Here is a 13,036-nt window from a genome sequence, read left to right as displayed (position 1 = left end):
CCACCACCTCTCTGAACAAAACTGTGCCAGTGTTTCACCACCCTCAGTATAAAAAATTTCTTCCTTGTATCTAATCTAAGCTGACATTCCCTCAGTTTAAAACCATTATCCCTTGTCCTATTGCAACAGCAGTGATGAAGACCTGTCAAACTGCTTCTCCATGGGAGCCACAACCATCACGTCAGTGGCTGGGTCTCCAACCTACTGCTACTGACATCTCCTCCTGGAAACCTCCCAGCACTCCAGACTCCTGCAGTTGACCAAAATCTTGCTAATTAAAAAAAAACCCCAAAACAACACCCAACCAAAAAAAAAAGCCCAAACCATCTCTCAAATGCGCAATTGTTTCTTTTTTTTTTTCTGACTGCGAAATGTTTCCCCCGAGTGTTCGGTGTTCATCTGGGCAACATTTAGTCCAACATGAATAATAGTTTTGAAGTCTGTACATTGGAACACTCTCTAAGGCAGAAAAATGCAGACATCTTACTCTCTCACTGCTGCATTGAACGCAGAGTGTTCCCAGATCTCGTGTACTGAAGCCATGCCAATTTGTGAAAAGATGTTTTGTATCATTTTCACCTTATTAGCCTAATTTTGTTCTTTTCTCCTGACATGGGAATAATAAGACTCAGAATAAACATGTCAAAAATATGAAAGTCTCAGTGGCTGTCAGTGCAATTAAGATTTTTAGGCCACTTAGATGCTTTCAAGATCATAGCTATGGTAACAAGACTTCTGGATTTAAGAAGTGGAAGAATATCAAGAAACAGCCCCAACAAAACATATTTCAAATAGTGCACTGCTAGGCCAGTTTTATTGGTCTGAACTGTGACTGTCACATAAATAAAGAAACAGTGCAAAGGAATAACATAATAGAAAAATTGTTTTTCATGTTTGATCCTGAGTAACCTGTCCATCACATATTCACCCACACACATTTTAAATCATAGCAATGCATCATATTTGCTACAGGAAGGAGAAGAGAAACATTAAAGGTTTTTAGTGACTACAGTGGATATTGAGTAATTTCTCAATTTAAAGCAAAAAAAGAGGGAATATCAAGTCAAGAAGAAAATTAAATTGCAATGGGTACCTGTGGCTGCGCAAGAGTTAAGCACAAGAAAAACAAGAAACCAAAGATTCTAAACATATTAGTTGTCCTTGAACTCTCAAAACTAACTGCAGCTATTGACAAGGGAACAGCCCCAAATTCCCTCAACTAGGAGACTGGTCAGAACCTCAAATGCTCACTTCTGATTTCACATCCCAAGCATCTCCCTGGATTTCCCTAAAACCCTTCAGCAAGTTTCTAGCCCAACATCATACAAAAAAAATTGCAGTTAGGTGTGTCTATTTTTGGTGTACTTAGGAAAATAAATATTCAAGACTGTGCTTTTAAAAGAAGATTGAACATAACTCTTCATTAAGATCCCCTTCAGTGTACAGACAGGCCGTCAGCTCACCAACAGGAGCTTGGAAACCTTATCCAGGAGGTTAAACAACAGATGGGACATTTTTATGAGACCGGTTTTAACCTTGGTATTCAGGGTGAGGGAGGTTTTTATTCTCTCTTAGGTCAATTCCACCACTGAAACCTGCGCTGATTTGTTGAATCGTTCATAGATGCTAAAAATGTTATCCAGTTTTTGGGTGTCTGGGGAACAAGGAAGATTTCAGGAGGATATCTTTAGCTTGGGAATCAAGAGCAGCATAAAGAAAAATTAATGTACTATGAAAGTGTAAGCTGACTGTAAATAGAAGCACATCTGTAGAGATTTTAAATTGCCATACAGGTATTAAACACAGTATTATTGTCACATTCATCCAGACTCTTATTTCTGTCATAAATCTCACATCCAAAATCAGCATAGCTCAGCTTTCCAATTTGTACTTTCTTGAAATATGGCATAGCAGATATTACTTCAAAATTCATATATATGGATGAAAAGACTACAGAGTTTCTTTTCATTACTTATTCAACTTCAATCAGTTATTCTTTTCAAAGATCAAGCTTACAAATGTCTCCATGTTTCAGCAACTTCCAATAATTATTAGTTTCTGACTGAATTCAGCTTCCCTACCCCCTTAAGAAAATCCCATATGTAGCCATGCTATGCAGAGATTAAAATATTATAATACAATTTAAATATAATTAAATAATAAAATATATAAATATATATTTTATACACAGACACACATACATATATATAAATATATATAAATATATATATATATAAAATTAAATATTTCCACTACTCTAATCTGATGAGTTAGAAGTATTTCCTCACCTTGCAGCTGCTCCCACCTATGGGTACCGGGTGATGCAGTGGGTGCTCCAAGTGTGATGACAAAATGAGGACATCCTGATGAACTATGTCCTACCTGATCTGCCCTCCCATCAATGCCACAGCTGCATCCCTCCAGCTTTAATAAACAGGGCTCTAAGCAGTAATGATTCTTAACTGTGCCTAAAGATTTTGCTAAAAAAACCCCAACACAGAAAAGGAAACCAAAGAAAAAGCTCAAGCCACTTGCAGAAGTCAAAGTGTGAGAGCTGCTGACACACAGCCTGTGTCAGCAGAGGCCCCTGCAGCAGCTAAAAGACACAAAGTGAGCCTGGTGCCTACCTTGACGCCAATGTTGACGCATTCTGCATCCAGGATGTTGAGGATTCGTGAGGTGAGCCCATCACCTTTGTCTCTGGCCAGCCAGCACTTGGCCACAAAGTTGTACATGACGCCTTTGGTGGGCACAACGATGTTGAGCTCTTCCATCAGCCAGCAGCTCTCGGGGGTGGCACCATCGTGCCCCACCTGTGGGAGTCAGAGGGAAAACACCTCCTGGTTAAAGGAGGACTAAGAGTCCACGACACCATCACACAAACCACTTCCACAGAGGGATCACAGAATCATAGGATGTTCAAGGTTGGAAGAGATCTTAAAGATCATCTAGTCCCAACACCTCCTGCCATGTGCAGGGACACTTCCCACTAGACCAGGTTGCTCAAGGTCTTATCCAACCTGGTTTTAAACACTGCCAGGGATGGGACATCCACAGCCTCCCTGGGCAACCTGTGCCAGGGCCTCACACACACTCACAGTAAAAAATTTCTTCCTAATATCTAACATAAATGTCCCCTCTTTCAATCTGTAACCATTACTTCTTGTCCTATCACTACAGTTCCTGATGCAAAGTCTCTTCTCTGGCTTCCAGATAGTCCCCTTCAGATACTGGGAGGTTGCCATGAGGGAGCTCTGGAATAGTGCCATTGCTGCCCAACAGGCAAGATGTCAGTGTCTATGGCAGCTGATGTGGCCAAGGGAGCTCAGGTCAGCAGCTGCTAAGCATGAGGGAAGGCAGGACACTGTCAGTCCCCCTGAAAAAGCAAGGCAGACTGGACTGACCTATATGAAAACATGTCCAGTCTCTTTCTATTCTGCTTCTGCTCCTTTGACATCCATCTGCTCATTTGCAGTTGTCAGCACACCCATTTCTCCACTCTTCCAAGCCCTTCCACTGCTGTTACCACACTCTACAAGTGACTATCCAAAGCTTCATAGCCAAGAGGAAAGACGCAGCTCAGCAAACACCCACATGTGTTATTAAAACTCTCCTTCCCTCACAAATCCACATAGAAGTCAACTATATGTATGAGGCTGTTTCTGTGCTTCCTATCTGCTTAGACTGCAAAAGCTCCATGTTTGCAGAGGAGACAGCAGATGGAGCTTACATCTGTAGCTGGTTGGTTTTCCAGGACCACCTCCTCCGAGCGCAAGAATGATCCATCCTGGAGAGCAGGAAGTCACACCAGAGTGGCCACAAGACTGCACAGATAAGCAACAAGCTCCTGACAAAATTTAAGTGGAAAAAGGAAGAACACTAGAGGTGGCAGTGGGGGCAGAGGACCTGGAGAAATACAGAGACGCTGCACAAGTGTGCAGGGGTGAGTTTAGGAAAGCCAAAGCCCACCTGGAGCTGAACCTGGCAAGGGACATGAAGAGCAACAAGCAGTGTTCCTACAGGCATGTCAGCAGCAAAAGGATGCTGATAGTGGAAATTTCTCAGAGAACCTTCATGTCCCTCTTAAAGAAGGTGCACAGTTCATCCCAGGGCAGACTTAGAAGTAATGTATCCCAGCTGATGTACGAACAGTCATTCCAATGAGCTAACTGCACATAAAAGGTTGAATAAAAGACCTACCTGCACTTCATTATTTTCAGAGCAAGTGCTGTTTGTGCCATTACTAGGAAAATGAGGTCCTTAGTTCTTGATGTTTTTTTGTTTTTAAATTATTAGGATATTTAAGGTGGCTCAGAAATTAATTTTTAATAATAGATTCATCTGGGGTGATATGTCTGTGGTATCTTCTTTTTTCCCAAAAAACAATTGATCTTTTTTATCTGACTGTCTCAGCCATCACTACTATTAGGAGTATTATTGCTATACTAATGTCTGTACAGCTGCAGAAAATTAGAGCTAACCACTAGGGAAATTCAAGTCTACAATGGATGCATTAATCCTCCAATTCTTGGGGTGTGAGGTGAATGGGAATATAACACTTGCCTTCCCATTCCCTCTCTTGGCTGGGCTTCTCCAAACCCAAAGCCCCTCTGAGAGTCTGCATGCAGCCTCTAGAGATCTGTTGCAGGATGGCATGGATGAGGCAGTGTAGAAAGTTCAGGGCAAGAGTTCTGCAGTGAAGCAGGGACAAAGCAGCTGGAGGGAGAATCCCAACGAGCCTATTAAAATTTGATGGTCTTTTAGATTCATTACACACTGCCCAAATCACAGAACCCCAGAATGGTTTGGTTTGGAAGGGACCTTAAGGATCATCCAGTTCCACCCCCTGCCATGGGCAGGGACACCTTCCACTATCCCAGGTTACGCCAAGCCCTCTCCAACCTGGCCTTGAACACTTCCAGGGATGGGGCAGCCACAGCTTCTCTGGGTAAAGCATCATTCCAAGACATTTTTAGGTACTGGATTTCCACAGAAACCTTTAACTTTTTTTGGTATCAATGACTGGCCAGAACAAAACATCCTTTGCATCCAGCTGCCTTGGAGAACCTGTGCTCAAGCAGATTTCCAAGAACCTCAAGAACAATGTCTTAAATTCAGCCAGTGCCAAGTCTTATGTATGGCTGGACTTTCAGAGAAGAGCACCAGGATTTGTCTTTCAGTTCCAGGCAAATCTTTAGACAGACCATGCCAATAGAGTGAGCGAACCCAAGCCACAGCCACAGTGTAGCCTGGATGTGCACACCAATATCACAACGAGTTGTTCGGGATGAGATGTTTGAACTAAATTAGAATGGCAGTATTTCAAAGGCAGGTAGATCCCTGAGCTGTTTGAAAACCTTTGTAATTTGTTCCTACTGTCCTTGAGAGACTGTTGAGTAATTCACAGGGACTGCTGAGTACTTCACATCACTAAGATGCACAGTTTGTACTCAGCAGCTCACAATCACACAGCAACTGAACACAATGGCAGAGGCAAAATGTGAGAGAATTTTTCTGTGGAAAGAAAGAAGGAAAAGAAGAAAACCAAAATGGATTTTCTACTTTGAAAAGTCCAGGGTGCTAGAGAGACTTGAGGGTCAAGTCCCTAGTCACTGAGGGACTGGACTTGCACTTGAAACACTTGTATGTCCTTGATTTTACTCTGTGTTTGTGATGGAGAAAGGCCCTGAACCAGAAGAGGTTTATAACAGCAAACCAATACATGGCTCTTCTGGATGTACCTGTATCTCTCTGCAGTGACAACAGTCCAGGAACTGAGAAAGTTTCTTTCATTAGGAGAAGAAATATTAAAACTTGTTTTGAAAACACAGTATAAAGAGCCTACACCAAATAACTTGTGTTATTTATTTTAATGTCAGGATGTCTATTAAAGCACACCAGTAGTAAATATTACATCTGTAGGCTCACAAGACTGGTATAAATAGGCCCCTTTCAAATTACTTCATGTTCTGCTGTTTCTGCTTTCACTGAAGTGTATTTGCAGCAGGAGAATAATACCAAACTAGAAATGGCATCACACTGCAAATCCTGAGATCCTGCTAAATTGTACAGTCTGCTGCCTGGGTTATACAGAGTGCTCCTGGAAACTTAATCTTCACACTATCCTATTTTCACATGGTAACTCGTACTCAGAACTTTTCACCTTCCACAGAAACAGACAAATGCCAAATCTAAGAACGAACTGTTCCTCACTTCTCCCAAGTAGATAACTAGCAATTTTCTGCAATGTCCCTGAACACTGCAATTTTCTACAAGGAAAATGTGGACTGATTCCATGGCAACCACGGCAGACTGGCACATCGATGTCATCGCTGAGACATGGATCAGCAAGAAGAAACCTTCCGAGCGGAGGGCACTGTGCGAGGGAAGGCAGAAGGCCATGAGCAGATGGCTCCTCCAGCCATGAGCTGGGGGGTTACAAACCAAAAGGGAAAAGTGACCCAGGGGTGAGGCAGCAGACTGGTGAGATCACTGAGGAGAGGGGTGAAAGAGTGCAGGAGAGCTCCACCCAGCTTGAAAGATATATATGTTATTTCTTTTTCGAGCCCTCTACGTTTGATTTGCAACCTTTTCTCTTCTTTCTCATTTGTATTCCTTTTAAAATTAATTTTTGCCTTGTCTCTGCCCATTTCATGATGTCTGCCCCTACTTTCTTCTATTCTCTACCCCTTCCTCACTGTCTTCCAACACCCCTTTCTATTTCTTTCTTCAGCCTGCTCTTCCTGTGGCTCTGACACTGAGGGGTGATACTGTCTTTTTCCTCCCTCTCTGTCCCAGCCCATGGCTGTTTCCACATGCACACAGTCTGGAAGACAAGGATTTATACACTTGATTCACTGTCAAAGTTTGACCTCGAGATGGACTAGAAAGAAAGTGCCACTTATGCTCATAATAACCAGGCACTTGGAGTGCATTAGGAAAATGGCTTGATAATAAACTTAAATCTAACTGGGACACTCCTCAAGGTGTCAGAATTCATTTCTTGAATGAAAGGTAATGTGAGTGACTCAGTCTCTCACCTGCTAAAACAGGGCATACAACTGCAAAGATTTTCTAATTTCTAAGTTAGGATTTCTCTCTTTGCATTTTTTTCCACTTGTCTCACTCCAAGTATACAAGCACACACATCAGCTGGTAGGTTTACTTCCACAGAGGGCATGGGGTAAAAATGAAATTAAATAGGCTCCTGAAGCCCTCAAATGCTGCGGGTTTCAGCCCCTGAGGGGCTGGAGCAAGATTTCAGGAGATGGAACTGCCATATGAAGCAAGAATGATGTACACAAACACTCTGGAATATTCATGTGAAGTTTAAGCTCAGTAATGGAGAGTCTATGCAAATTGTGCCTCCCTGAGCCATTGCAGAAAAAATGGTTCCTGTACCAAAATCTATTTGTGCACGTTACTAACAAATGATGATTAATTCTCTTCTCTAAGCCTGGGTCCTCCAAGCTGTGAAAACAATTTTCATGTTTAGCTTGAAAATTATACAAGATGTGTTTCTCACTGCTGGCACAATTTATGAAACCCAACTGAAAGTAGTGAAAAAAATGAGTAGGAAAAAGACTGATGAAGAACTGCATCCTCGGAGCCTTCACCGCATCTGTCAATAAAAGGGGTTGAGTAAGAAAAAAACAGTGCCAGAGATGGGACAAAACTGAGGCATGTTAAAAACTTCTTTATAATTCTCCATTATCTTCTGCCTCACATGGATCCTGGTTTTGTCAAGCATACTTATTTTCAGGTTCAGACACATGTGAAATCTGATTAGCACATCCCTGTTTACATTCCCTTTAGACCCAGGAGCCTCTCCTTCACTGCTAAGAATAACAGGAACATGTGCTTTCTTTGGCCACGTGTCTCATATCCCTCCAGTGCTCGCGCTGCACTCACAGCATTACCTCCACTTTTTTGATCTCCCCGACATCCAGGCCCCAAACTGAGAATTTCTCCACAGAGCCATCCGCAAACTCGTCTTTTCCTTCTGGGAGATCCAGCCAGAGCCTCTCTGTCTGCGCTTTCTGGGGACCCATGATGATGATGTACACCCGGCTGTCGGTGCTGGAGTCATACTCTGTGCCTGTTGTGATGGTGATGTGGTAGGGGATCACTGCAACGAACAGAGGTTTATTCATCAGAAAACCCACGCATTTATGTGAGACTTGATGAAACCAGGGACTCATCCCATCAGAGGGAGCAGTTGTGCATGTTAAATAGGTTCACATCCCATTGAATTCATTTGGAGAAGCGATAACATCATGCTTTGTTGGGTTACAAGTGTGCTTTGGAGACTACTTGCCCATGGCACGTTTGGGACTGAATTCTGCAAGGGTTAATTTCCCCAGACAACCCTACTGGCTGCAAGGAGGTTATAAGTCCAGATTTCTCCCTAATGGATGACAGAACAGCAAAGGGCTTGAATCCTTATTGACACCAAGAGACCTTCCTGAAGATGAGTCTGAGCACCTAAATCTTAAACAGGCTATTAGGCCAAAATGATCTTACACTCCCTGTTCAATAAAGACAAATAAATCTATGCCGACTCCAAGGTAAGCCATCACCAACTGAGTGTCCCAGTACAACCACAAATGCTCTCCTTTGTGCCTCATTCAAGGATTGCTGTGATCTATGGGGCAGCTCAGGGTTTCAGCATCACTTTACAAATCCAGGCAGACAGAGAATAATCCTTGTATTAAAGGCAAGTCGCTCAGTAATTCTATGCATTACATAATAATTTTGGTGAGGGAAAAAACCTTCAGGCCAAGGCTTGGGAAAGAGGAGGTGGTTTTTTTGTGGTTTTCAGAAATTTCAGTTCAGCTGTTAAAAGGGAGGAAGTGCCAGACTGCTTTTCAAGGGCTTTCCAAAAGCTCATTTGGGTAAGCCAAGCAGGCGGTGCAGAATTAGTCGCTGAATACTCGTTTGATTTCTCAGAACATTTGTGCAGGGCTGTTCAAACAGTTCTGACAAGACTCAGAGCTCTGAAACTTGCTTCGTCACAGACTTAAAACAGCCTGGCTTCATCATCACTTTTTTGATTAAAAAAAAAAAAGGGGGGTTATATGTTGGCGAAAAGTTTGGTTGGTATTCAAATTATCCAAGATCGACATCTAATTTTGTTTTATAATGACTAACAATATTTTTGAGGTGGAGGTTGTACTGGAAACTCATATCAGACTCAGAATATTTGTGCAACATCAGGGAAGGCATGAATTCATGCTGACCAAACCTGTTCTTACCTCTGGACAGAGCAGAAACCAAAGAGATTAATTCAGCCCCAATTAGAGGATTTTGTGTACCAACACAAAACAAACTGATGATTAGGCAAGATTTATTCTCCCCTTTATAGTATAATTTACATTTCAGTGTGTTCATCAGCATAATGATATGCAATGTATTTAGCAGGAAAAAGGGTGTAGCTGTAGTCAAGGCAGATTTTATAAGAATATATCAAGCAGTCATGTTTAGATCTCCTCCAGACTTTCAAATAAAGTATATTTTGAATAGGGACAAAATTTTATTTTAACACTGTTTTTATCCTGTTCTCCTGTGCCAGACCAAGTACAGAGAACTACCAGCATTTCCATCTGATGTTGCATCCTCAAGCCAAACTATCTGAAACATCTATAAAAAAGAACTATGAGTAATCATCATTTTCCACTTTAAATAGTGAATACAGAGATACGGAGTAGCTTGATACCAGACAGCAGGAAACACTGTTTGCTGCTCTTTCCTTTGAAAAACTGGAAAAGGGATCCTTTAATTTGTTTATCTCTCCTCCCTGTTGTCTCCCTTTTCCTCTGGGACTCACAGCTCCCCTTTTTTCAAATGTGGGAGAATGCAAAACCTGGAGCAAGTGACCACAGCAGGACACCACAGGTCCTCCAGCCCATTTCTCTTTGCCCTGTTCCCTTGAGTTCCAGCACAGAGGTCAAGTTGCTTGAGGGCACATGTTCCCCTCACAGTGGGGTGGATTTCCTTAGGGATGCATCCATACCATCTCCAGAACTGTTTGGTAGCATGGAGCAGGGTGCCCAGCTCAGACCTAAGCAGGATCCAAGCCAAGAGGACCTTTCCCCGTGCTCCACCCTCACATCATCTCCTGCCCCTCAAAGGCATTTGCCAGTTTGGTCATGCCAGAGTCAGGACTGGGCTGCTCAAACTGTCACTCCCTTTCCCAGGCAACTCCCAATACCACTTCCCTAATCAACTCATTAACAGCTGGCTTTTTATCCAGCTCAGGAGGTGGCTGTCTGGCTCACCCAGTCCATCTTATCTGACATTCCTTCAGGAAGCAGTTTCCTTAATGAGGCCAAGTCACTGAACAGAGATAGTGGTGATGACAAGCTCCAGGACTCAGAGATGAAAGACCACCCTGGCATAATGGGGATGGTGGGAACGGTCCTAGCTCTGCTGGAGAGGGCTTCTCATGGGAAACGCTCATGTTTTACCCATTACTTGTGAAACTACAAGGGATGCCAACGTGGCAGATGTTATCCATTGTCACACCACAGAAGTAATATCAGAAGGAACATGGGAATCACTTATTTTTTTTATTTGAGCACAATGTGGGATTACAAAAGAAGGGTTGCCCCAAGACACATGGGTTGCAGACCAGGTTGAGCAATGTGCAGCATTATGTCTGTCCCCAGCTGAAAAGTGTGGGACGTGCCACCCAGGCGTCACACCACAACAAGCTACTGGACATCAGATGAGCTGCAGTAACCATCTGTGTGACTCTCCTCAGACAGCTTCCCCTTGCAAGCAGTCTTAAACTCCTAAGGCAAATGATGTAATTTGCACGCTGCTTGACATGGAAATTTAAGATAAGTTTCATTATTTTGCACTTGCTGTGGATTAAGAGCACACAGACAGGCAGTAACTGTGATGCTGCCCAGTTAGTTGTTACAACATGGAATTGTAACCACACATCTAGACCTTAATCTAAAGCTAAAAGACCCCATGTAGGATGTCAAAAAAACGTAGGTGAAATTTAGCTGGTAAGTCATTGCCCTGGAACATAAAGGTGGTCAAAAAAAGAGTATATAAATCACAGAAACACAGAATCATGAAAAGCATGGGTTGCAAGAGACCTTAAAGCTCATCTTGTTCCAATCTCCCTGCCATGGGCAGGGACACCTTCCACTATCCCTAGACTAGACTCCCTGTGTGAAGGTGGCCTTTGCAGACACCGACTGGCATATTTCACTTTTTATAAAGTGAAATACAGAAACGGGTTTTTCTTTAATGTTCTGTTTAGCCTTGTCTCAGAAACAAGAGTCTAGAGATGAAATTCTACGCTAGTGCCACCAACTCTTTTCGTCAGTTATTTGAGCAGAAAACTCAGCCCAGAGTTCACGGACTCCCTGCCTTTCAGCAGACCTTGCTTCTTTGCCCAGTAATTAGACAGACAGCCTTCTAGAAAAGAACTGAGCACTCTCAGTGAAAGCTTATTTCCTGAGAGCCAAAAAACTTGTCTGTACTATTGCTCAGCTCCCCATATCCCACTCCCCTTCCAACACAACAGCTGTTGTGATGCAGCTACATGTGGTAAGGAGAAAACATGAAGGGTTCCAAAATAAATCACGTTTAAGTTCATACGAAATAAATATCCTTGGTGATGAAGCACTGATAACCTGATCATGAAAAGGGAAGGTGGCTTAAATGGGACAAATAAGGTCCCAAGAAATTCAAACACACCTTTGGTAATTCAGATCTAATATGCTACATGAAATACCATCTTGAGTAGGTCAAAGAAACAGGTTAGAAACATTGAAGCCACTGTCAACTCCATGGCTTTTTCCACTGCTGGGGTCAGAGAGCTATAGGAAAAGCAACAAACACAGGAACACAAGCCCTGATCCAGCCTTTCCCAAATCAGTCATGAAACAAGGACAAACAATTTGTCCCGCCTCTCCTTGATCTTCAGCAGGATGAACGCAGCCCACCAAGCACTGAAAGCCAAGAACACATGCAGGCATGCAGGCAAACGCTCATCCACGCTCACTCACTTGAGCCTTCTTCTGCTGCCTTGACCAGGCTGGATTTTTTGGTCTCCTTCAGGTTTGCATTGCTGTCCTGACTGGACACGCTGAGACAGGAGCCATCCAGGCTGTTCCGGTCGCCCTCATAGCTCTGTTTGGAAGACATGTATGGGGCAGCAGTGAGGCTGAGTGCTCAGGTGCAGTCAGCTGTTCCCATGTGCCTCCAAGAACAACATGAGAAGAAACCCCCGTAGTTCCCCAGGTACCTTTTTCACTCAGTGTAGCTCAAATCAACGTGACTTGTAATTTACAGCTGGTCATTCGTTCACTGGTAACCCTGACAGGCCATTTTGGATGTGTGTTATAATAAAAGAAAAAAATAATAGACCTAATGGACTTTGTTGGTGAGTTGTGGTTTCTTCTCTGCTACCTGTGTGAGCAGTAGGAAATTCAGATCGATGTAGCAGTGCCAGATTTCAGAGAATCGTAAGACAGCTGGAAGAGACCTTAAAGATTATGTCATTCCAATGCCCCCTGCCATGGGCAGGGACACCTTCCACTAGAACAGGTTGCTCCAAGCCCTGTCCAACCTGGCCTTGGACACTTCCATGGATGGGGCAGCCACAGCTTCTTTGGGCAGCCTGTGCCAGGGCCTCACCTGTCCCAAAGGGAAGAATTTTTTCCTAATATCTACTCTAAACCTACTCTCTTTCGGCGTGAAGCCATTCCCCCTTGTCCTCTTGCGATACACTCCGGTAAAAAGTCTCTCTCCATCTTCCCTGTAGGCTCCCTTCAGGTACTGGAAGGTCAGAATTAGGTCACCCTGAAGTTTCTCTTCTCCAGGCTGAACAATCCCAATTCTCTCAGCCTTCCCTCACAGCAGAGCTGCTCCATCCCTCTGATCAACTTGGTGTCCCCCCTGGACTCTCTCCAGCAGCTCCAGATCACTGTGCTGTTGTTCCCCAGGGCTGGAGGCAGCTCTGCAGGGGGATCTCACCTGAGGGGGCAGAGGGGCAGAATCCCCCCCTCCCCTGCTG

The 13,036-nt window shown here is 43.5% G+C and overlaps 1 protein-coding gene across 1 annotated transcript in view; it reads right to left on the bottom strand.

Moving 5' to 3' along the window:
• Positions 1-13,036, bottom strand: part of LOXHD1 (lipoxygenase homology PLAT domains 1) — a 136,486-nt gene that overhangs the window by 39,956 nt on the left and 83,494 nt on the right. The window contains exons 31-33 of the mRNA XM_051803768.1: positions 12,027-12,150; positions 7,920-8,128; positions 2,628-2,813 (exon numbers count right to left, since the gene is read on the bottom strand). Of these exons, the coding sequence (XP_051659728.1) occupies positions 2,628-2,813; positions 7,920-8,128; positions 12,027-12,150 (519 nt within the window). The remainder of the gene's footprint in view (positions 1-2,627; positions 2,814-7,919; positions 8,129-12,026; positions 12,151-13,036) is intronic.

This window comes from Manacus candei, unplaced genomic scaffold (genome assembly GCF_025592945.1).
Source record: "Manacus candei isolate 608988 ecotype Guabito, Panama unplaced genomic scaffold, ASM2559294v1 h1tg000059l, whole genome shotgun sequence".
In the NCBI taxonomy this organism is placed as follows: Eukaryota; Metazoa; Chordata; class Aves; order Passeriformes; family Pipridae; genus Manacus; species Manacus candei.
Note: the sequence above shows the minus strand (reverse complement) of the source record. Positions and strands in the feature narration are given on the sequence as shown.